Source organism: Brienomyrus brachyistius, chromosome 4 (assembly GCF_023856365.1).
Source record: "Brienomyrus brachyistius isolate T26 chromosome 4, BBRACH_0.4, whole genome shotgun sequence".
Lineage (NCBI taxonomy): Eukaryota > Metazoa > Chordata > Actinopteri > Osteoglossiformes > Mormyridae > Brienomyrus > Brienomyrus brachyistius.
The window spans coordinates 21,581,013-21,604,178 of NC_064536.1; the positions used below are offsets into that span (position 1 = coordinate 21,581,013).

Sequence of the window (23,166 nt, forward strand, 5' to 3'; positions counted from 1 at the left end):
TAAAGCGTTTGACTCAGTGGATTGACTTGCCCTGTGGGACATTCTGAGCCTTCGCGGGATCCCCCCCCAATGTTGCTGGACGTCATGGCCGGCCTGTACACTGGTACTGTGAGTGCTGTGCAGAGTGGAGGGAACTAACTTGCATAATTTATCATAAACCACTCAAGTCACCCATCTGTGGAAGAATCTCAATTCAAGACTGAAATGACTCTTACGAGCCAGCTGTTATCTTCTCTTCAGGTTCATACTCACTGTTATTGAGTCCACAGCCTCTATCAGAACTTTCAGGTCCTTTTGTCTCATCTGAATTCTTTGCTGAAATTCCTTCTGTGTTTCACCTATTTTTTCCTACCGAAAGGGAAAAATTTTACAAAATTAGTTTGTTTCATTAACTGAGATCATATTCTAAAGTATTTTAATCATCCTGTCCAGCATGGACCCCAGCCATGTGCCCTGGAGAGGCTCCAGGCGCTCCCCAAGACCCTGACCTGGATTAACGGTTAGGCGATGGATGGATGGAAATTCGTGTAATGACTGTATGTAGTATAAATTGGACAAAGATCTTTTGACTCATGATCCCAGAAATATCATCATTTAAAAACTGCATTTTGTATGTACTCTGGTTATCTTCATCTAATATTACAATTTCGTCAGTGATCTGAAACATGTAACTGTGAGAAATATGCATAAAAATAAGAAATCAAAAATACCTTTTCATGACACTATAAGCAGTGGTAAGTTCTCATGTCTCTTTTTTACTTGCATAAAACCCATTTATTGGTTCATTTATTATCATAGTTACCAACATCTAGTTGGTGGATAATGATTATGTTCAATAGAAAGTGATAGTTAACTAAAGGTTATGTTAACACTGAGCTCAGAAACTTCTTGCTTAGTTTGTGGCTAATTAATACATTACGTAAGAGTTGGTTCATGGTTAATTAAGAGCTTATATTTGTAATTTGTAACATTTTATATAAATGGCACAGAAGACAATGAATGGTCATGATCAATGAGCCATTTGGAGTTGCGCAGGTGAATTGGTTCTCATCCACTATGACACTGGTTCCTGCCAGTTTACTACAACACTGATAAGATTCAGTTTCATTTTCTCTCGCAGTCGTCTGTGTGTGAGAGTGGGAGGAGCTTCCTGCTTCTCAGGCTGCAGTGTTTGTTTACCGTACGGACCCGACTAGCGCCTACAAGCTACTTTCTGTTGCATGTTTCTCTTTTCAGTTTTTCTATTTAATTTTCTAACTTTAAATCGTATTTTAAGTGGGTGCCAGTTATTCAGTTTTGCGTCTGTGCATGAATATTTATGGTACTGTGCTAACAAAATAACTGCATTACCCACAACAAAAAGATTTTTTTAAGCATAGTTTGCATAAAGGTTTTTATAATTTTAATAAACAGTCTCACCTGTATCTCTGTCCTTTGTGCATCAGCTGAGACTGTTTCATGGTCTCTGTGTTCATACATCGTACAGAGATCACAGATACACTGCTGGTCGGTACGGCAGTAGAACTCCAGGGGTTTGTGATGCTGGAAACAGACATTGTCCTGCAGATGTCCAGTGGCATCGGTCAGCTTGTGCTTCTTAAAAGCTGGAGACCCATAGTGAGGCTGGAGGTGAGATTCACAGTAAGAGACCAGACACACCAGGCAGGACTTGGCAGCTTTGCGTTTTCTCTCAGTACAGACGTCACACTCCACATCTCCAGGTCCAGCATAATGGTCAGTAGCAGTTGCTTGTTGTCCTGTCTTCTTCAGTTTCTCCACCACTTCAGCCAGCATGGTGTTTCTGGCCAGAATAGGTCTGGGTGTGAAGGTCTCTCTGCACTGGGGGCATCTGTAAACTCCATCATGATCCTCCTGATCCCAGCAGCTCCTAATGCAGTTCATACAGTAACTGTGTCCACAGGGAATAGCCACTGGATCCTTCAGCAGGTCCAGACAGATTGCGCAGGTGAATTGGTTCTGATCCACTGTGACACTGGCTTCTGCCATTTTACAACAAACACTGATAGAATTCAGTTTCTTTTTCCCTCACAGTTATCTGTGTGGGAGGAACTTCCTGCTTCTCAGGCTGCAGTAGGTGTGGTTTTGGACTGAGGCCAGACTGAGAAGAGCAGACTGGGCAAACACTGCAGTGGGAGTTTATGAAAAAAATTGTGCAATATACCAGTTATATACCTAACAAACTCAATATTTATTTAGCTTTTTGATTCTAACTGCTACTGACATTGCTTTTCTTCAGCAACCAGGGTTTGTTTTTGTACATACAAAATAGGTAGAAGACAGAAAGGTAGAATAGTTACATTAAGAATGAATCTGTCCATTTATATGAATACATCCATAACCAGATTTATTTATATTTCCATTTATGTTATGACAAAACATCAACATTAATTTATCTCAGAAACAATGAAACGCAGGTTGAAATTGTATATATTGTGTGGATTTTTGTGTGTCTGACTTGTGTATGGGTGTCACATTGCAGTGGGAGAAGGACGACCCAAATGCAGACTGTCAGCAAGTATAATCCCTTGCGGGGGAGTTCATTGTGGTAAAAACACACCGGCTAGTACACGCAGACAGACAACAATGACTGAACAGGTAACACAGGCCTAAGAGAGGCTAATATACATGACTAACAAAAGAGTCAACGCAAGGCAGCTGTGGCTGGTTAGCGAGAGGGCAAGAACAAGAGGTAAGCTCCAGGTGCGGCTCATTAGTACAGTAGCTACATCCAAGGGAAACACAGGGGGCAGACAAGCAGGACAGGGTTGGACGTGACATTTGCAACTTGTATAATGTCAGACAAACATTCTAAATTTGTGGATGTGTGTTTGGCAATTTATATTATTAATAAAGTTTGAGGCCCATGCAAATTATGGAAGTTTCCCAGGAGATAGTAACAGGATCAGTCATACAGGATACAATAAAGATTATCGGTGACAAATGATGGGAGACAAAAATGTATTATTATGCTTTTAATTATTTTTGCTGCATCACATAGGGACTCTGAGAAATAGACAGTTAACTCTTTACCAGCAATAATGTTGTCACGACGTCCGTCGTGGTGAAGAGCGGGGAAGCAAGCACGGGGAACAGGACCCGGGTAAATGGAAGGGGTTTTAATGAGGGAAGCACGAAAGGCATACAGACTCTTAGCAACATCAATGACCAGACTGGGGAAACAGACTTGAACACAGACTAAATACAGGACATGACATAAGACTAATGGAAAACATCTGGGCACAATCGGGGAAGCACACATGTTCGATCGGGGGGGGCGTGGCACACACGAGGGCTGGACGATCGGGGCAGGACAAACGTATTCGCGTTTATGTTTCTCATATGCTATAAAATTCAACATAATTATGAGTGTTTTGCTCTTGATTTTCATTTGCATTCAATGTCAGGTACATCACGTTGCTGTGTTAAACGGTAGTCAGCAGAAATATTCGTACCTGGTGACATGAAACGCCATTCCAACAGTCTCAAACCTAACAATTTGGCTTTTGTTATTGACAGAACCAAATCGCTGACCAGATTGTTTAATTCTAACTGTGTTACTGTATGAGATGTGGATCACCGGATGAGCACGGTTCAAAATCCGCATTAATGTCCCTGCCAGTTCCCTGCATTGCAGTTTCATCTGGCTTATCTAAGGTACATTCCTCTGGTGGTTTCGGAATTGGAAGACTGTGGTCATGTGGCACGGGTCTCATTGCTGAAGGCAGATTAGGGTATTCAACTGACTACTTGTTTTTGGCAGAGAAACCAGACACATTAGTCAAACAGAAGTAACAGTCCGTCACATGGTCTGTTCTTACCATATCATCGGGACAGCAAACGACATTGTCTTTCGAGTGCCTCTGAGTCAGGGTCTCAGACACTTTCAGTTCTATATTCACCCAATGAGCAGCATCTGTGTATGCAAGCCACTTTCATAGTCTGCTGAGGCAGTGTGAAGCTGGCTCCAGCCTGTCTAGGCAAGCCCAGGCCGCAAGCTTCCACAGAACAGTTTCCAACCTGGCCTGATTCCATTCTCATCTAATTTTCATGGTCAGCAGCCAAAAATCTATACCCAACAGTGTTCAACAAGCAAAAACTTTGTTGTGCAGTGTGATTTGTTCATGATTTGTAGTTCAGTAGTAACTGAGTTACTACTAAGTATCAGAGCATGTGAGCAGAGCATGAGCGAGGAACAGGCGGAATTTGGTCAGAGCGTGGAGCGGTTTTTTATATAAGGATGGAGCGGTCGCTCTTTTTCGCTCCAATTTCACTCTGATACTGCTCACACTACGACTCTGAGGCGTGCCCAAATTCTTTTGTACAATTATCAAGGCTGTTACACAAATAGGCCGAGATGGAATTCACAAAGTATTTCACAAAGGAAACTGATAGGTCATACAAGTGTACTATTCTTATCAAATGTATAGATGAGAATAATAAAGAGCAAGAACAACAATGTGGTGAAACTGTTTCAATGAGTAAAGATTCACTTTGGAATCTAAAAAGACACCTTTCTCGGAAACATGTGCATTGAGTGTGCAACGCGAACACGCAGAGGTCAGAGCAAAACGTGAGTAAGTTTTATATGGTGCACCCGAGTTGTCGGATGTGGAGGGATCATGTTGGCAAGAGAGGCCATCGGTCTTTCCATTCTTGGAACCGGGGAGGTATGTCACCGTGAAATGAAAGCAAGAGAAAAACATAGACCAACGTGCTTGTCGAGGGTTCAGGCGTTTAGCTGTCTGTCTGGAGGTATTGCAGGTTCCGGTGGTCAGTAAAGACTTGAAAGGGGTGTTTGGCTCCCTCTAGTCAGTGACGCCACTCCCCAAAGGCCAACTTCATGGCCAGGAGCTCCTAATCGCCAACGTCATAGTTCTGTTCTGCCGGGGAGAGTTTTTTTGAAAAACAGGCATGGGGTGACGATGGTCGGTTACCGGGTTGCGTTGTATTAAGATACCTTCTACTCTCGCCTCAGACGCATCCATCTCCAGCTCGAATGGGTCTTCGGGCCGAGGCTGTTGAAAGATGGGGGCGGAGCAGAAGGTCTCTTTCAGTTTATGGAAGGCTAGGTCAGCTTCTAGGGTTCACCTAAATTAGCTGGGGGCGTAGATCAAGATGTCATCTATGTAGACCACCACAAACCTGTTAATCATGTCTTGGAAGACCATGTACACGAACATCTGGAAGACAGAGAGGCTAACTCATATGGTACAACAAGATACAAGATTAACCAGTATGTGTGATGAAGGATATCTTACACTCATCCCCCTCTCGGATGTGGACGAGGTTGTAGGTGCTATGAAGGTCCAACTTGGTAAAGATGGTTGCTCTTCACAGATTTTCTAGGGTGGAAGGAATGAGTGGGAGTGGTTCTCTTCGTTTTATGGTGACCGCATCAAGCGATCTATAATCTATACAGGGACGTAACCCTCCATCCTCCATCCTTCTTCTTAATGAAGAAGAAACCAGCTGTAATTGGTGAGGTAGAAGGGCGGATGATACCTTGCGCTAGGGAGTCCTGAATATACTCCTCCAGGGCGGCTTCTTCAGCCTGGGATAGGGGGTACAATCGACCTTTTGAAAAGGGGGCACCTTCAATAAGGTCGATGGAACAGTCGCAGTCTCTGTGAGGGGGTAGTCAGAAGGCCAGGGTCTTTCTGAAGACATCATGATAGTCTCGGTAGGCATCAAGGATGGTGGAGAGGTCCTCTGGTTGGGGGCTCTCCACTTGTGAGGCCCGACAGGAGATGGAGCAGCACCTAGAAAGACACCTGGGAGACCAGGATATGAGTTCTCCTGTAGCCCAGCTAATACGAGGGTCGTGATCCCTGAGCCAGGGGAGCCCCAGGATAATAGGATCTTGTGAGCTGGGGAGGATCAGAAAGGTTAGCACCTCTGAGTGTAAGACCCCAACCAGGAGGGACACAGGTCCGGAATGGTAAGTGATTTGGTTTTCCACTGATCCCAAGGACAGCTATGGGTTGGCTAAGAGGGTTTAGTGGAATATCCAGCTCTTGGGCTAGGGACATGTCCATGAAATTACCGGCTGCACCATAATCGATCAATGCTGGGATATTATGTCTTTCTGAAATATATGGAGAAGCATGTGAGCCTACCTTGGGTGTTGACTCCAGGCGGGGAGGACGGACTGAGCAGGAGTGTAGAACATTTCCGGAGTCTAGACAACAGACCTTGTTATGTGCGGCGTTTCCATTCGGCCTGGGTAAGCGGAGATCTCCCGAGTTGCATGGGCTCTGGGGACTCGGCAGGGGTGATGTCAGTCAGTTCCAGGAGTGAGGTTTGTCGGTGATGATGTTCGTGCATGTTGTTATTCAGAGTGACGGACAATTGAATATAGTCCTCAAAGGAACCTATTCCGTGAGAGAAGAGTTTGTCCTGCACTTCCAGGGTAAGCACTCGACGGTACAGGATACAGAGGCAGTCTTCCGGCCAGCGTCCTGCGGCGAGAGTACGAAACTCCAGGGAGAAGTCCGCAATGGTCCTTGTCCCTTGTCTGAGGTCTACTAGCCGTTCAACCAGACTGCTCTCTGCGGTGGGATGATCGAACAGCTCCTTAAATGCCTTTTAGAAATCTCGTGCTGATTTGAGCAAGGGGCTGTCATCTGTCCATAAGGCTGTTGCCCAATCGCAGGCTTGCCCAGTCAGCAGCGAGATACCAAACCTGATGCATGCAGTTTCCTCCTGGAATTGCTTAGGGTGTTCCTCTATATAGAGTCCACATTGCATCGGGAAAGCTTCACATTAGTCAGGATTACCATCATACTTGTCGGGCAATGCAACAGGAACCGGGAGAGCTGAGCGGGGCGGAGACTCAGGAAGCCGAGACTGACTTGCCTTCTGCTTGAGGAGTTGCGACACCAGGGAGGTAAGGTTATCCCCCTGTTGTTGAAGGTGTTGGTTCTCCGCGGGGTCCATCTTCTCGCGGCAAAGTATTTTGTCACCTCGGCCGAGCAGGAAGGAGCCAGACCCCAGCATTTATGAAAAGATAATACTTTTTCTGAGGTCTCACCCTCATCTACAAAATGTGTAATTGAGAACTGGGTTTATTGAAGAAATATTGTGATTGTTAATGGAACACTATTGCATGGTAACTCGGCTGCTATTAATTAATCTCAGGTGTATGTCTATGATATTGCATTTCATATATTTAACAGAATTATATGTTTATTATTACGTGTTTTATTAGATATTAGTTAGTTGCTTGTTATTATTGTGTGTATATTAATTGAGGTGACACTATGCATAAGTGGATTGTGGATTGTTTATTGGTGTCTCAGTAAACAGTTACTTCCTGACCTTGGGGGTATTTTTCGTACATGGATTACATGTTTAGCCGGATGTAATTGTTGACGATTTGGCATGATCCTGGATCTGTCGGTTTTTCGGTTTTTTGAAACTCTTGCTGGATGTGTTGTCATAGCAGCACATCCAAATCCTCAAACCTGCTCGGAGGAGGTTAGTTCTGTGATTAAGTTCACACACTTAATCAGTGTCCGTGCATTGAAATCTGTTCAGTCATGATGGCCTCACCATTCATGGATGAGCGACCAATTGTAATCAGTGCACAAATAAAAAGCAGGGAATTTCACATTGAGAGGGCTTTGCACGATCGGCAAGATACTTTATCGTTGCCGGATGATATTCTTTTAGAAAGATACAGCTTCAGCCGAGATGGAATATTATATCTTACAGATTTATTATGACTGAACGGATTTCCATGCACGGACACTGATTAAGTGTGTGAACTTAATCAAATAACCCCTATGAAGAAGCAAAGCATGGACACACGATTTCCCTTGCCCGGACACGGGTCACCGGGGCCCCCCCCTGGAGCCAGGCCTGGGGGTGGGGCTCGATGGCGAGTGCCTGGTGGCCAGGCCCACACCCATGGGGCCTGGTCGGGCACAGCCCAAACAAGGCAAGTGGGTCCCCCTTCCAATGGGCTCACCACCCATGGGAGGGGCCATAGGGGTCGGGTGCAATGGGATCTGGGCGGCAGCCAAAGGCGGGGACCTTGGCGGTCCGATCCTCGGCTACAGAAGCTAGCTCTAGGGACATGGAATATCACCTCTCTGATGGGGAAGGAGCCTGAGCTGGTGCGCGAGGTTGTGAAATTCCGACTAGATATAGTCGGGCTCACCTTGACGCACGGCTTGGGCTCTGGAACCAGTCTCCTCGAGGGGGGTTGGACCCTTTTCCACTCTGGAGTTGCCCGCGGGGAGAGGTGCCAAGCAGGCGTGGGCATACTTATTGCCCCCAGGCTGGGTGCCTGTACATTGGGGTTTACCGCAGTAGACGAGAGAGTAGCCTCCCTTCCCCTTCGGGTGGGGGGATGGGTTCTGACTGTTGTTTGTGCTTATGCGCCAAACGGCAGTTCAGAATACCCACCCTTTTTGGAGTCCTTGGAAGGGGTGTTGGAGAGCGCTCCTCCTGGGGACTCTCTTGTTCTGCTGTTGGACTTCAATGCTCCTCAATCCCACCAACACGCCTTCCGATATGGAAGCAGAGTGTGGGGACTTGGGGGTGGACTCGCCTATTTCTGGAGCGGAGGTCACAACAACAACAACAACAACAAATTTATTTTTATATAGCGCATTATCACAACATTACATTGTCTCAAAGCGCTTTACAGTATCCTCACCCAAAGCCCCCAGTGAGTAAGCCATAGGCGACAGTGGCAAGGAAAAACTCCCTAGAAGGAAGAAACCTTGAGAGGGACCAGACTCAAAGGGGAAGCCCATCCTCCAGGGGCCGGCAGGGATAGTCAAATAGAGAGAGGAGAGCAAGGAAGATAAGCCAATGCCGAAGCCGAGTCTTCTTCCAATTGCCAGGCAACCAGAGGTAAGGCAGCGGGTCATACATGGAAGATCAGAACGGCGAGCTGGATGCAGGGACGTCACTGGTGGTGGTCGGGTGTGCTGGATATCTTGATAGATTGAGGTCTCCAGGCATCACCCCCCAGGAGGAGTAGGGGAAATAAAATGTACAATTAGGCATAGTAGAGGAGGCTATTGGCAGTGCTAAAAGCTAGGTGAGTACAATATGAAGTGCAATCTGCAAGCTCCGGCAGATATGGCTATGTCAGCATCAGTAGGAGGGAGAGGCAAGTGGGAATGCCGGCATGGGGAGTCCCTGAAATGTCAGCACTCCAGTTCCACAAGAGATTGCAAAGCTAGAGTGACAGCACTGACAATCCAGTTCATCCAAAGCCAATGGCACCGATCCCCACCCAGCTCTACACCTCACACTACAGGTCTGACTGGGAGTGAAGAGTTAGCTAGGGCTAGAACTAGTGTCCCTATACGCTAAACTAAACAGGTGTGTTTTTAGTCTGGACTTGAATATTGAGAGTGAACCTGAAACCCGCACATCCGGTGGAAGACCATTCCACAGCAGAGGAGCTTTGTAGGAGAAAGCTCTGCAGCCTGCCGTAGCTCTTTCTACCCTAGGCACTAACAGATATCCCATGGCTTGAGAGCGAAGCAAGCGTGGAGGGTTGTATGTGGTCAGCAGTTCACTAAGGTATTCTGGTGCAAGGCCATTTAGTGCTTTATAAGTTAATAGCAGTATTTTATAGTCAATTCGAGACTTAACTGGCAGCCAATGAAGAGAGGATAAGACCGGTGTAATATGATCAAATTTTTTAGTGTTTGTTAGAACTCTGGCTGCAGCATTCTGTACCATCTGAAGTTTATGCAAGGATCCAGACGGGCAACCCAATAGGAGGGCATTACAGTAATCCAGTCTGGAACTTACGAAGGCATGTATTAGTTTTTCTGCATCATTAAGTGAGAGCATCTTACGAAGCTTGGCTATGTTCCGTACATGATAAAATGCAGTTCTAGTAATACTTCTTATGTGAGCATCAAAGCATAGATCTGAATCGACAAGAACGCCAAGATTTCTAACTACCATGTTAGGTTGTGTAGGAAGGTTACCAACGTTGAGGTGGTGGAACTTATTTCTAGCAGCCTTGGGACCAATTACCAATCACTGAGGTGGTCAAACAGCTCCTTGGTGGCCGGGCCCCGGGGGTGGATGAGATTCGCCCGGAGTTCCTTAAGGCTCTGGATGCTGTGGGGCTGTCCTGGCTGACACGCATCTGCGGCATCGTGTGGACATCGGGGGCAGTGCCTCAGGACTGGCAGACCGGGGTGGTGGTCCCCCTCTTTAAGAAGGGGGACCGGAGGGTGTGCTCCAACTATAGGGGGATCACACTCCTCAGCCTCCCTGGTAAGGTCTATTCGGGGGTCCTGGAGAGGAGGGTCCACCGGATTGTCGAGCCTCGGATTCAGGAGGAGCAGTGTGGTTTTCGCTCTGACCGTGGAACAGTGGACCAGCTCTATACTCTCAGCAGGGTTTTGGAGGGTTCATGGGAGTTTGCCCAACCAGTCTACATGTGTTTTGTGGACTTGGAGAGGGCATTCGACCGTGTCCCTCGGGGAGTACTGTGTGGTGTGCTCCGGGAGTATGGGGTTCCGGACCCCCTTTTAAGGGCGGTTCGGTCCCTGTATGACCGGTGCCAGAGCCTGGTCCGCATGGGCGGCAATAAGTCGGACTTGTTTCCGGTGAGGGTTGGACTCCGTCAGGGCTGCCCTTTGTCACCGATTCTGTTCATAGCTTTAATGGACAGAATTTCTAGGCGCAGCCAGGGCGTTGAGGGTGTCCGGTTCGGTGACCTCAGGATTAGGTCTCTGCTTTTTGCGGATGATGTGGTTCTGTTGGCCTCATCGGACCATGACCTTCGACTCTCATTGGGACGGTTCGCAGCTGAGTGTGAAGCGGCTGGGATGAGGATCAGCACCTCCTAATCCGAGACCATGGTTCTCAGCTGGAAAAGGGTATAATTCTCTCTCCGGGTTGGGGATGGGGTCCTTCCCCAAGTGGAGGAGTTTAAGTTTCTCGGGGTCTTGTTCACGAGTGGGGGAACAATGGAGCGGGAGATCGACAGGCGGATCGGTGCGGCGTCAGCAGTGATGTGGGCTCTGCATCGGTCTGTCATGGTGAAGAGAGAGCTGAGCCAAAAGGCGAAGCTCTCAATTTACCAGTCGATCTACGTTCCTACCCTCACCTATGGTCATGAGCTATGGGTAGTGACCGAAAGAACGAGATCGCGGGTACAAGTGGCCGAAATGAGTTTCCTTCGCAGGGTGGCTGGGCTCTCCCCTAGAGATAGGGTGAGGAGCTCAGTCATTTGGGAGGGACTCAGAGTAGAGCCGCTGCTCCTCCTCATCGAGAGGAGCCAGATGAGGTGGCTCGGGCATCTGATTAGGATGCCTCCTGGACGCCTCCCTGGTGAAGTGTTCCGGGCATGTCCCACTGGGAGGAGGCCCCGGGGAAGACCCAGGACACGCTGGAGAGACTATGTCTCACGGCTGGCCTGGGAACGCCTCGGGGTCCCCCCAGAGGAGCTGGATGAAGTGGCCGGGGAGAGGGAAGTCTGGGTCTCCCTGCTGAGGACTGCTGCCCCCGCGACCCGACCCCAGATTCAGCGGTAGATGATGGATGGATGGATGGATGGATAAAATTTTATGCCTGATATCAACAATTGGTATTTTGACTAGTTAAAAGTGAATTCCTGTTATCAGAAATAGGCACTTTAGTTCAAACTCCCATTGAAATACATGATAGAAATGTTTTGAATCTCACTAGCTAAAATAAAATTTCTGATGTCAAGAACTGGCATTAACTACTGTAGTTAACACGGAATTTTCGATATCAGTGGCATGCATTTTATCCAAATTCAAATTTCTGACATCAGAAATACACATTATAAATAGTTGCATTCTGAGTATTAATGTGGAAATTGGAAATAAATGTGTGATATCGTCCGGAAATTAAACCTAAAACAGCTTACCATGTTTCAACTGACACTGAATCCATCGTGTTTCTAGGCGATTCATAAAAACGCTGTTTTGAATTCCGATTTTCATACAGATGCTACATACCTGTACTACATCCCCAGTGGAACTGCCTGAACAGGACGCTTACCTAATTGGACATCAGAGAGTGAAGGAATCCGGCAAAAAAGCAGAAGTATATGTTTTTGTTCTTAAACTCATTGGGTCATTCCTACGAACTCATTACCGCAACAATTCCCTCTATTTTTCAAAATTAGTTTGACGACAGACTCACATTATGTTATCATTTGAAATGTCGATTTTGTTTCTGTTGTAGTTAATTGGTTGCAAAACAATCAAAGAGATCAAACTACATCAAATTATACTAAATGACTGTGTTACAGGTACCGTACAGGGGCACCAAGATAAGTTCCTGAAAAAAGAAGAGAAATGCTGAGGCAGGGCAAGAGCGTGTCGATGCTTCCGAGTTTTCTGCAGTTATGTTTATCAAACACTCTTTTCAGCAAATCCATGTCATCCTTCATGTCAGGTTTACATACAATGCATGTTCAATGTCTTTTAGCATAAGGATAATTGTTACAAAAGCAAAGCATGGTGCAGGGAGAAAAAATTAGGTGACGATCCACTGGCAGCTCAGATATAAGGGGGTTTATTACTCAAACTAAAACACTGGGTAAAACTAGGAAGGAAAAGAACCACGAGGTGTCAAAAAGCAAAATATGGAAAAGAAATACTAACTACAAGAAATGTCAAGGGAACACATGGAACAAGAACTGGCAGGGAACAAAATACAAAAATTATACAATACAGGGTAACGTGTAATATTGTAACATCACCGAGGGGATTACAGGTTGCCGCACGCTCAGCTCATTGAGCCATGCAGCAGTCAGGGGAGCTGGGGAAACACACAAAGGGCTTGGACAACAGGGAGGACAGAATGGCCAGCGACACCTGCTGGCCAAACAGGGAGAAGACATTAACAAAATTGTGAAAAACAAATGCTGACCCAAGAGTTAATATCCCTTTCCAAGGTTAATACAAATACACCTGGATCACACCGCATAACATATATATTCACATTTCCATATTATGGTCTATTCTATACCATCTGTCATAAATCATATAAAAACTATGGTATAATTTACCAATTATTGTTTAGAATACATATATGAACTTCTGCCATTGGTACGGGACACTGACTGTCGGATGTTACAGGCAAAACTCACAAACTGTAAGTTTATAAGTATTAATTCAACACTGTACTGCAAGGAATGCTCATAATTAATAACAATTCTACACTGTTGGAATTTCAGGTTTCTCATTAACATATCAAACACTGTCCGTTTCCATATGAACTCACAAGGTATAAATAGTTTTGCAATAGTTTTACTTGGGGCGCGAAAGTGTGTGTACTGAGCTAGTCAGTAAACATGAATAATAGCTCATACAACCAGGGGTGGGGGGGACATTGGGACAATTCCAGGGAGAACTGAGTGACAGGGACCCTGAAAAATTTTGAAAATACCTGGATTAGTCTAGACTGGGAGGCCCAATATGATATATGTGTAAATGCTGCAATTGGGAGAACACTTGTGCGCCGAGCTAACTAACTTAATTAAGCTCGTGCCCATAGCTTCCAGAAAAGGCTCTGGACGCCCTGCGACCCAGAAGGATAAGTGGTTTGGAAAATGGATAGAGGTTAAGGCAGAAAAAATTAAGCCCCCACACACATATTTCCTAACTGCACATTTTGCTGACTGAAAGAATCAAACCTAGACTTGGGTTTAGTTAAACGTCAAGTCAGGTTTAATTATAATTGAAATGTTTAGATGCATACAGGTATTTTCTGGTCAGTACAAAGCCAAACACAACATCACAGTCTCTGTGTGTTTTCATGTTCTGCCCGTGTCTGTATGGCTGTTCTCTAGATAAACTGGTACCTGTAAATTGTCCACAGTGTGTGATGATGTGTGAGTGGCTGCTCTGTGATGGACTGGCTTCCCGTCCAGGGTGTCCCCAGCGCTGGAGGACACACCTTGGCTTTAACTGTGCACTGATTCTGGAATCACTGCCTGCTTCTATCTTTATAATCTCAGATGGTGCAGTTTTAGGGCTCACTGGGGTAAAATGAAGGTCCATTCTATATATGACAGAGCCAAGAGCCCTCAGCAAACAGTTCTCTGCCAATAGTTATGTTTTCTAGTATTAATTACTTAGTTAATTTTTGAGATACTTTTAACAGCCTGTTAACATACTCAGCACAATTTGGCTGTACTGCTGCAAAGATAAAATGCAGGATAGAGGGGCTCAGTGAACGTGGTCTGGACCCTGTGCAGGAGGGTCACTGTGTCAGAGATGCTGTAGAAAGACACAGTTCCTGCCCTGTGATCCAGGTACACTCCTATCCTGGAGGAGGGGGGGTCAGGTAGTGCAGTTTGCACAGTATTATGCCAGAATGAGTAACTGGAGTCTAAGCAGTACAAACACCAGGACTTGTCATTGCATCCAAGCCTGCTGTTGTCAGCCCATCCTTTCCTGCTGATCCCTTTATATGTGACAGCTATACCAATCGAACGCCCGCTCCACTCAACCTCCCAGTAGCAGCGTCCAGTCAGACCCTCTGTACACGGCACTTGGGAGTCAAATCTCTCCTGGTGATCAGGATATGACTGTGTCTCTCTCTTCCATGTCACCACTCTGTTCCCCTCAGACAGATGAAGGTTTCTGTTTGCTGTGTTGGGGTCCAGAGTGAGCCGACAGGAATCTGATGGAGGAGAATATCAGAAGGTGATGGTTTGGTCTCATTCACTCCTTATATTGAACACCTAGAAAACTATATATAATGAAGTATATCCTTTTATGTTCATATGGTTCTAGTCACAAAATGGATGCCTCAGAGAATAACATGATAAGCAAAATAATATTAAACATCAGCAGTCACACTGTAAACAGATTCAAAGGCTCCTGACATAAATGTGAAAGACCAGGAGGCAGCAGGAGAGAGAAAGAGAAGCTTCACATACAGAAGAAAATGAAACACAATAAAACACAGTAAAACAGACTCCACTTCATACAGGGAGAGAGAAGCGAGTGTGTGAACAGACTCACAGTGTAAGAATTCTGCTCTGGTCCTGGGCACTAATACTGGTAGGACGGTGTCTTTGGTAACTAGAAGGAGACAGAGAGAAACAGGGATGTGAGTAAAAGGAATTTACTTGTGGGAGATGGACGTCACTCACTGTGGAGACACCAGCAGTAGGGTATTATCATTATGAGGGACAATAACAGGCATTTTCACAAACTGCAAATCATACTACATTAAACACAATACAAATTTTCGGATTCTATAATTTAAAAGAAACATGATTTGTGTGATCTGGGTTTTGCAGCCTGTAAAATGTAGATCTCTTTTAAAGGTTTGCACAAAGATTTTATTTTATTGAAACAGAAACTGACTTGGTCACACAAACATGAGGCTGACTGCACTGCATACTCTCTCTGCATGGTCTATATTAACATAAACAGACTGGAAGATGCAGAGTATTTATTTCTTAACCTGGGCGATGCAACTCTGCTGTCTTCTTTTCGCAAACATTTTCCAGTTGATCCTTCAGTTCAGAAACCACCTTCCTCACGTTCTCAAAAGAGCAGCGTGGATAGACAGAGATTCTGGGTCCAAATCCAACTTCAGGGACAACAGGAAGACTCTGCCAACTCTACAGACACACAGTAAACTGCTTCATCAACACCAATATGTATTGTAATCAAATTAATAGAAATATTTACTTCTGTCAAATGATAAAGTAAGCTGAATGTATATGACCTTGCATATCTATTCTAAATTTCTGGTTCTCATATTGTAAAGGTAGCTCTTCTGTTACCTGGAGGAAATGGATGTGATCATCTGTGTGTGAAAGCTGCTCCAGCTCAGAGTGTCTCCTCTTCAGTTCATCAATCTCCTGCTTCAGTCTCTCCATGTCTCTCTCAGCCTGACTCACTGCAGCCTTCGCCTCATCTTTGATCATCTGTGTCACCTCAGAGCGTCTTCTCTGGATGGAGCGGATCATCTCATTGAAGATTCTCTCGTTGTCTTCCACAACTGACTGTGCCGATCTCTGTTGATAAACGACCAGATTAGCCAGAATTTATGACAATCTCCCACTTTTTTCAGCAACTCTTTTTGGAAAAAAGCTTTCAGAATACCGAATCTTATCTTGATAAAGAAAAACAATTTGACAAGAACATACAAGAAGTTAGGCTGATCACTGTTAAAAAGCAGCTGCAGGCAATTGCATCACAATAAGTAACAAACATTACAATACGCTAATGTATTAGTTTGGGGGGGGGGGGGGGGGGGGTAGATAGTCAGCACTAGAAATTCCGCAGCCTTAAATATTAGAGAATGCCAGGCCTGCTAATTGTTTGTCCAACCTCTCGTTCCAGCCCTCGTGTGATTCACTCCCGCTGCCTCCTGATTGATCCCTTGTTAATCCTGCTTATAAGTGCTTCCCCGGTTTGTGTGCCTTAGCCTCCCATGTTTCGATCCGCATTAATCCTGTTTGTTTTCAGTTCTGTCAAGTTTCCCTTTCTGTTAATCCTGTAAACCCTGTTTGTTTGCCCTTAGTTTTGCCCCATTGTCCTAAGTTCTGTCTTGTACGGTGACAATAGCACATTAATGCAAATCCACCATTTCAAAGATCAATGAACTTTTAATTCTTCATAATATTCAGACATTGGAATGGGAAAAAATGTGTTATTTATAATTATCGTTTAGTTGAAATTTATTGTCCTATCTTATTTTATTTCAGCTTATGGAAATGTTTTCATTAACAAATATAACCCTGTCTTATGTACACAGTACATGGTTAGTTTTAGTAAAAACTTCATTTATTCTTACAAAATCCAAACCATACTTCATAGACGAGATTCTCTTGGGGGTACACTGGCGCTAGAAGTACGAAGATTCCGAACCACGGCCTGTCGGCCATTGTGTTGTATGCACTGGGGTATCCATGCTTTCACATCAAGTATGAATCAGCCCTGAGTAGCGCTTGTAACACAGACAGCAGATGAGAGGGCAGAAGCAGGGCAACTGGCTAAAATGTTAGAGACATTCATTCTTATGTAAACACAATTTGTTAATATCAAGGTCAAATAAAGTTAGCAAGGCCATATTAACATCCAGCTGTTGATAAAATATCACCCCTTACCAGTGTGGGGTTTTGACACAACCAATACATCACAGTCATCACTAGGCCTATCACAATAATTATGTTATTGACTTATCACACAATATATGGATCTATTGGATTTAGGTCAGGTGAGCGTAGGTGCCAGTCAATGGTATCAGTTCCTTCATCCTCCAGGAACTGCCTACATGCTCTCGCCACATGAGGCCGTGCATTGTCATGCACCAGAAGGAACCCAGGACCCACTGCACAAGGCATATGGTCTGACAATAGGTTGTCGTAGAGGTCTGTGCGTCCCTCCATGAATATGCCTTCCTAGACCATCACTGACCAATCACCAAACCAGTCATTCTGAACAATGTTACATGCAGCAAAACATTCTCCACAATTTCTCCAGACCTATTAATGCCTGTCACATGTGCTGAGGGTGAACCTGCTCTCGTCTATGAAAAGCACAGGGAGCCAGTGGCAGACCAACCAATTCTGGGTTTCTATGGTAAATTCCAATCAAGCTCCACGGTGCCGGGAACACAGGGCCAATTGCAGGACATCCGGTCCTCAAGCCACCCTCATGAAGTCTGTTTCTGATTGCCGGGTCAGAGACATTCACACCAGTGGCCTGCTGGAGGTCATTTTGTAGGCTCTGGCAGTGCTCATCCTGTTCCTCTTTGCACAAAGGAGCAGATACCAATCCTATTGATGGGTTAAGGACCTTCTACGGCCCTGTCCAGCTCTCCTTCAGTATCTGCCTGTCTCCTGGAATCTCCTCCATGCCCTTGAGACTGTGCTGGGAGACACAGCAAACCTTCTGGCAATGGCACTTATTGATGCGCCATCCTGGAGTTGGACAACCTGTGCAACCTCTGTAGGGTCCAGGTATCACCAGTGACACTGGCCGCAGCCAAATGCAAAACTAGTGAAAAAACAGTCAGAAAAGATGAGGAGGGAAAAATGTCAGTTGCCTCCACCTGTTAAACCATTCCTGTTTTGGTTGTCATCGCATTGTGGTCCCTCTAGTGCACCTGCTGTTCATTTCATTAACACAAATGCAGCTGAAACTGATTAACAATCCCCTCTACTACTGTATCGTCTGATGGCTGCCATACTCAGTGAGTAGCTGTTGTCTGATGTCACTCCTGATGTCAGCATATTATGTGCGTTAGGCTAAGGCATTCTTTGGGTGGCTTTTCTGTTGTCTCAGTTTATGCTCTGGCCGTGGTGAGTGACGTTTCGTTGAGGGAAACATTTTACTTGCAACTTCAATCGGTGGTTAAAGGTTGCCCATGAGGTGACACCTCCAAGTCATGGGTGACTTCAGTGCGACCACTGGCACTGACAGGGCTGACTATGAGGATTGTGTCGGTCCCCATGGGTCCAGAGACTGGGGTGAAAGTGGCTCCATGTTCCTTGACTTTGCGAAAGGTCAGAGGCTGCGGGTCACTGGATCCTGGTTCCTACGCCCTGTTTCTGATGAATTTGTACACAGTTTGTATGAGGAACTTGCAGACTTGGGTGTGACTGCTGACTCTAATGTGATGTGGGAGACCTTCCATGATATGACCCTGAAGGTTGCAGAGGGTTGTTTTGCTGTTGACACTGTTCCCAGATGGAGGTGTTTCATCTCGCAGGGCACCCTGGATATTATCGAAAGGAGTCATAGCATATGACTTAGTGGCAACTCCAGTCTGTACCAAGAACTGAGAAGGATGTGGTCTGTGGTCGAGTGACCCACATCCTGCTTACAGAGGAATCGAAGCATTACGCACATCTGAATCTGTTCCTTGGAGGCTTGCAGTCAGGGCAGGTGAAGGAAGAGTCCTTAGAGAAGACACTTCAGTTGTGACCCGCTGGCCTGGCTACTTTGAGCAGTTGTTTAAAGCTGAACTACAAGCTAGGATGTTGGACATCTCTGGGTCCATGGTTCTTGAAGCTGATCCTCCGATCAACTGTGAATCACCCAATCTCACTGAGATTACATGGGTGGTGAATCAGCTGGGGGTAGGGAAGGCCGCAGGGATCTGTGATATCTACTACAGGGTGAACTTCTCCAGGCCAGTGCTAAGGCTGTCATCCTGGCATTGCAGGCAACTTTTGCTACCATTTTGGAGTCAGATGTCATCCCAACTGACTGGAAAACAGGATTTGTACTCCCTATCTATAAAGGGAAAGGTGATCACCTGGATTGTGGCAACTACAGGGGGATAACATTGTTTTCAGTGCCGGGTAAGGTCCTTGCTAGGGTCGTTAACAGGATCCATGATCACTTGCTTGCCTGTCAGTGACCGGAGCAGTCTGGTTTTACGCCTAAGAAGCCTACCACGAACTGTATCCATACACTGAGGGTTCTCATTGCACACAAGCCACATATCGGCAGAGGTTCTTTGCAGCCTTTGTCGATATTCGTAAAGCGTTTGACTCAGTGGATTGACTTGCCCTGTGGGACATTCTGAGCCTTCGCAGGATCCCCCCCCCCCCCCCCCCCCAATGTTGCTGGACGTCATGGCCGGCCTGTACACTGGTACTGTGAGTGCTGTGCAGAGTGGAGGGAACTAACTTGCATAATTTATCATAAACCACTCAAGTCACCCATCTGTGGAAGAATCTCAATTCAAGACTGAAATGACTCTTACGAGTTATCTTCTCCTCAGGTTCATACTCACTGTTATTGAGTCCACAGCCTCTATCAGAACTTTCAGGTCCTTTTGTCTCATCTGAATTCTTTGCTGAAATTCCTTCTGTGTTTCACCTATTTTTTCCTACCGAAAGGGAAAAATTTTACAAAATTAGTTTGTTTCATTAACTGAGATCATATTCTAAAGTATTTTAATCATCCTGTCCAGCATGGACCCCAGCCATGTGCCCTGGAGAGGCTCCAGGCGCTCCCCAAGACCCTGACCTGGATTAACGGTTAGGCGATGGATGGATGGAAATTCGTTAATGATTTAATGACTGTATGTAGTATAAATTGGACAAAGATCTTTTGACTCATGATCCCAGTAATATCATCATTTAAAAACTGCATTTTGTATGTACTCTGGTTATCTTCATCTAATATTACAATTTCTTCAGTGATCTGAAACATGTAACTGAGAAATATGCATAAAAATAAGAAATCAAAAATACCTTTTCACAGCACTATAAGCAGTGGTCATTTCCCATGTCTTTTTTTTTACTTACAGAAACCCATTTATTGGTTCATTTAGTATCATAGTTACCAACATCTAGTTGGTGGATAATGATTATGTACAATAGAAAGTGATAGTTAACTAAAGGTTATGTTAACACTGAGCTCAGAAACTTCTTGCTTAGTTTGTGGCTAATTAATACATTACGTAAGAGTTGGTTCATGGTTAATTAAGAGCTTATATTTGTAATTTGTAACATTTTATATAAATGGCACAGAAGACAATGAATGATCATGATCAATGAGCCATTTGGAGTTGCGCTAGTGAATTGATTCTCATCCACTATGACACTGGTTCCTGCCAGTTTACTACAACACTGATAGGATTCAGTTTCGTTTTCTCTCGCAGTCGTCTGTGTGTGAGAGTGGGAGGAGCTTCCTGCTTCTCAGGCTGCAGTGTTTGTTTACCGTATGGACCCGACTAGCGCCTACAAGCTACTTTCTGTTGCATGTTTCTCTTTTCAGTTTTTCTATTTAATTTTCCAACTTTAAATCGCATTTAAAGTGGATGCCAGTTATTCAGTCTTGCGTCTGTGCATGAATATTTATGGTACTGTACTAACAAAATAACTGCATTACCCACAACAAAAAGATTTTTTTCAAGCATAGTTTACACAAACGTTTTTATAATTTTAATAAAGACTCTCACCTGTATCTCTGTCCTTTGTGCATCAGCTGATACTGTATCATGGCCATTGTGTTCATACATTGTACACAGATTACAGATACACTGCTGGTCAGTACAGCAGTAGACCTCCAGGGGTTTGTCATGCTGGGAACAGACCTTGTCCTGCAAACGTCCAGTGGCATCAGTCAACTTGTGCTTCTTAAAAGCTGGAGACTCATAGTGAGGCTGGAGGTGAGATTCACAGTAAGAGGCCTGACACATCAGGCAGGACTTGGCAGCTTTGCGTTTTCTCCCAGTACAGAAATCACACTCCACATCTCCCGGTCTAGTATAATGGTCAGTAGCAGTCACTTGTTGTCCAGTATTCTTCAGTTTCTCCACCACTTCAGCCAGCATGGTGTTTCTGGCCAGAACAGGTCTTGGTATGAAGGTCTGTCTGCACTGGGGGCATCTGTAAACTCCATCATGATCCTCCTGATCCCAGCAGCTCTTAATGCAGTTCATACAGTAATTGTGTCCACAGGCTGTAGTCACTGGATCCTTCAGTAGATCCTGACAGATTGCGCAGGTGAATTGCTTCTGATACACTGTGACACTAGCTTCTGCCATTTTACAACAAACACTGATAGAATTCAGTTTCTTTTTCCCTTACAGTTATCTGTGTGGGAGGAACTTCCTGCTTCTCAGGCTGCAGTAGGTGTGGTTTTGGACTGAGGCCAGACTGAGAAGATCAGACTGGGCAAACACTGCAGATGGAGTTTATGGAAAAAAAATGTGCATTATACCAATTATATACCTAACAAACTCAATATTTATTTAGCTTTTTGATTCTAACTACTACTGACATTGCTTTTCTTCAGCAACCAGAGTTTGTTTTTGTACATACAAATTAGGTTGAAGACAGAAAGGTAAAATATTTACATTAAGAATGAATCTGTCCATTTATATAAATAGATTCATAACCAGATTTATATTTCCATTCATGATATGACAAAACATCAACATTAATTTATCACAGAAACAATAAAACACAGGTTGAAATTGTATATAGTGTGTGGATTTTTGTGTGTCTGACTTGTGTATGATCTGGGTGTCACATTGCAGTGGGAGAAGGACGACCCAAATGCAGACTGTCAGCAAGTATAATCCCTTGCGGGGGAGTTCATTGTGGTAAAAACACACCAGCTAGTACACGCAGATACGCAGATAGGGAACAACGACTGAACAGGGAACACAGGCCTAAGAGAAGCTAATATACATGACTAACAAAAGAGTAAACGCAAGGCAGCTGTGGCTGGTTAGCGAGAGGGCAAGAACAAGAGGTAAGGCTAACAAGCTCCAGGTGCGGCTCATTAGTACAGTAGCTACATCCAAGGGAAACACAGGGAGCAAACAAGCAGGACAGGGCTGGACGTGACACTTATAACTTGTATAATGTCAGACAAACATTCTAATTTTGTGGATCTGTGCTTGGCAATTTATATTATTAATAAAGTTTGAGGGCCATGCAAATTATGGAAATTTCGCAGGAGATAGTAACAGGATCAGTCATACAGGATACAATAAAAGATTATCAGTGACAAATGATGGGAGACAAAAATGTATTATTATGCTTTTAATTATTTTTGCTGTATCACATAGGGACTCTGAGAAATAGACAGTTAACTCTTTACCAGCAATAATGTTGTCATGACGGCTGTCGTGGTGCAGAGCGGGGAAGCAAGCACGGGGAACAGGACCCGGGTAAATGGAAGGGGTTTTAATGAGGGAAGCATGAAAGGCATACAGACTCTTACTCTAGCAATATCAATGACAGACCTCGGGAAACAGACTTGAATGCAGACTAAATACAGGACATGACATAAGACTAATGGAAAATAGCTGGGCACAATTGGGGAAGCGCACATGATCGATCGGGGGGGGCGTGGCACACACGAGGGCTGGACGATCGGGGCAGGACAAACGTATTCGCGTTTATGTTTCTCATACGCTATTAAATTCAACATAATTATAAGTGTTTTGCTCTTGATTTTCATTTGCATTCAATGTCAGGTACATCACGTTGCTGTGTTAAATGGTAGTCAGCACAAATATTCATACCTGGTGATATCAAACGCCATTCCAACAGTCTCGAACTCAACAATTTGGCTTTTGTTTTTGACAGAACCAAATCTCTGACCAGATTGTTTAATTCTGACTGTGTTATGAGATGTGGATCACTGGATGAGCACGGTTCAAAATCCGGATCAATGTCCCTGCCAG

General features: G+C 44.8%; 2 protein-coding genes across 6 annotated transcripts in view; both read right to left on the reverse strand.

Moving 5' to 3' along the window:
* The window catches only part of LOC125740056 (tripartite motif-containing protein 16-like), a 61,008-nt gene extending 58,960 nt beyond the window's left edge, over nucleotides 1-2,048 (reverse strand). For all 3 annotated transcript variants that reach the window (XR_007397430.1, XR_007397429.1, XM_049010759.1), the window contains exons 1-2: nucleotides 1,420-2,048; nucleotides 253-348 (exon numbers count right to left, since the gene is read on the reverse strand). Coding sequence is in view for 1 of the 3 variants with exons in the window: in XM_049010759.1 (XP_048866716.1) it covers nucleotides 253-348; nucleotides 1,420-2,007 (684 nt within the window). In the remaining 2 variants the exon portion in view is untranslated. The remainder of the gene's footprint in view (nucleotides 1-252; nucleotides 349-1,419) is intronic.
* The window catches only part of LOC125740057 (tripartite motif-containing protein 16-like), an 81,728-nt gene extending 60,185 nt beyond the window's left edge, over nucleotides 1-21,543 (reverse strand). For 2 of the 3 annotated variants that reach the window (XR_007397432.1, XR_007397431.1), the window contains exons 1-6: nucleotides 20,926-21,543; nucleotides 19,753-19,848; nucleotides 15,785-16,018; nucleotides 15,460-15,619; nucleotides 15,012-15,071; nucleotides 13,844-14,667 (exon numbers count right to left, since the gene is read on the reverse strand). Coding sequence is in view for 1 of the 3 variants with exons in the window: in XM_049010760.1 (XP_048866717.1) it covers nucleotides 14,159-14,667; nucleotides 15,012-15,071; nucleotides 15,460-15,619; nucleotides 15,785-16,018; nucleotides 19,753-19,848; nucleotides 20,926-21,513 (1,647 nt within the window). In the remaining 2 variants the exon portion in view is untranslated. Of the gene's footprint in view, nucleotides 1-12,356; nucleotides 14,668-15,011; nucleotides 15,072-15,459; nucleotides 15,620-15,784; nucleotides 16,019-19,752; nucleotides 19,849-20,925 lie in introns of those variants that run through there. The other variant, XM_049010760.1, reaches the window with a different exon arrangement.
* Between the last annotated feature and the right edge of the window lie 1,623 nt (nucleotides 21,544-23,166).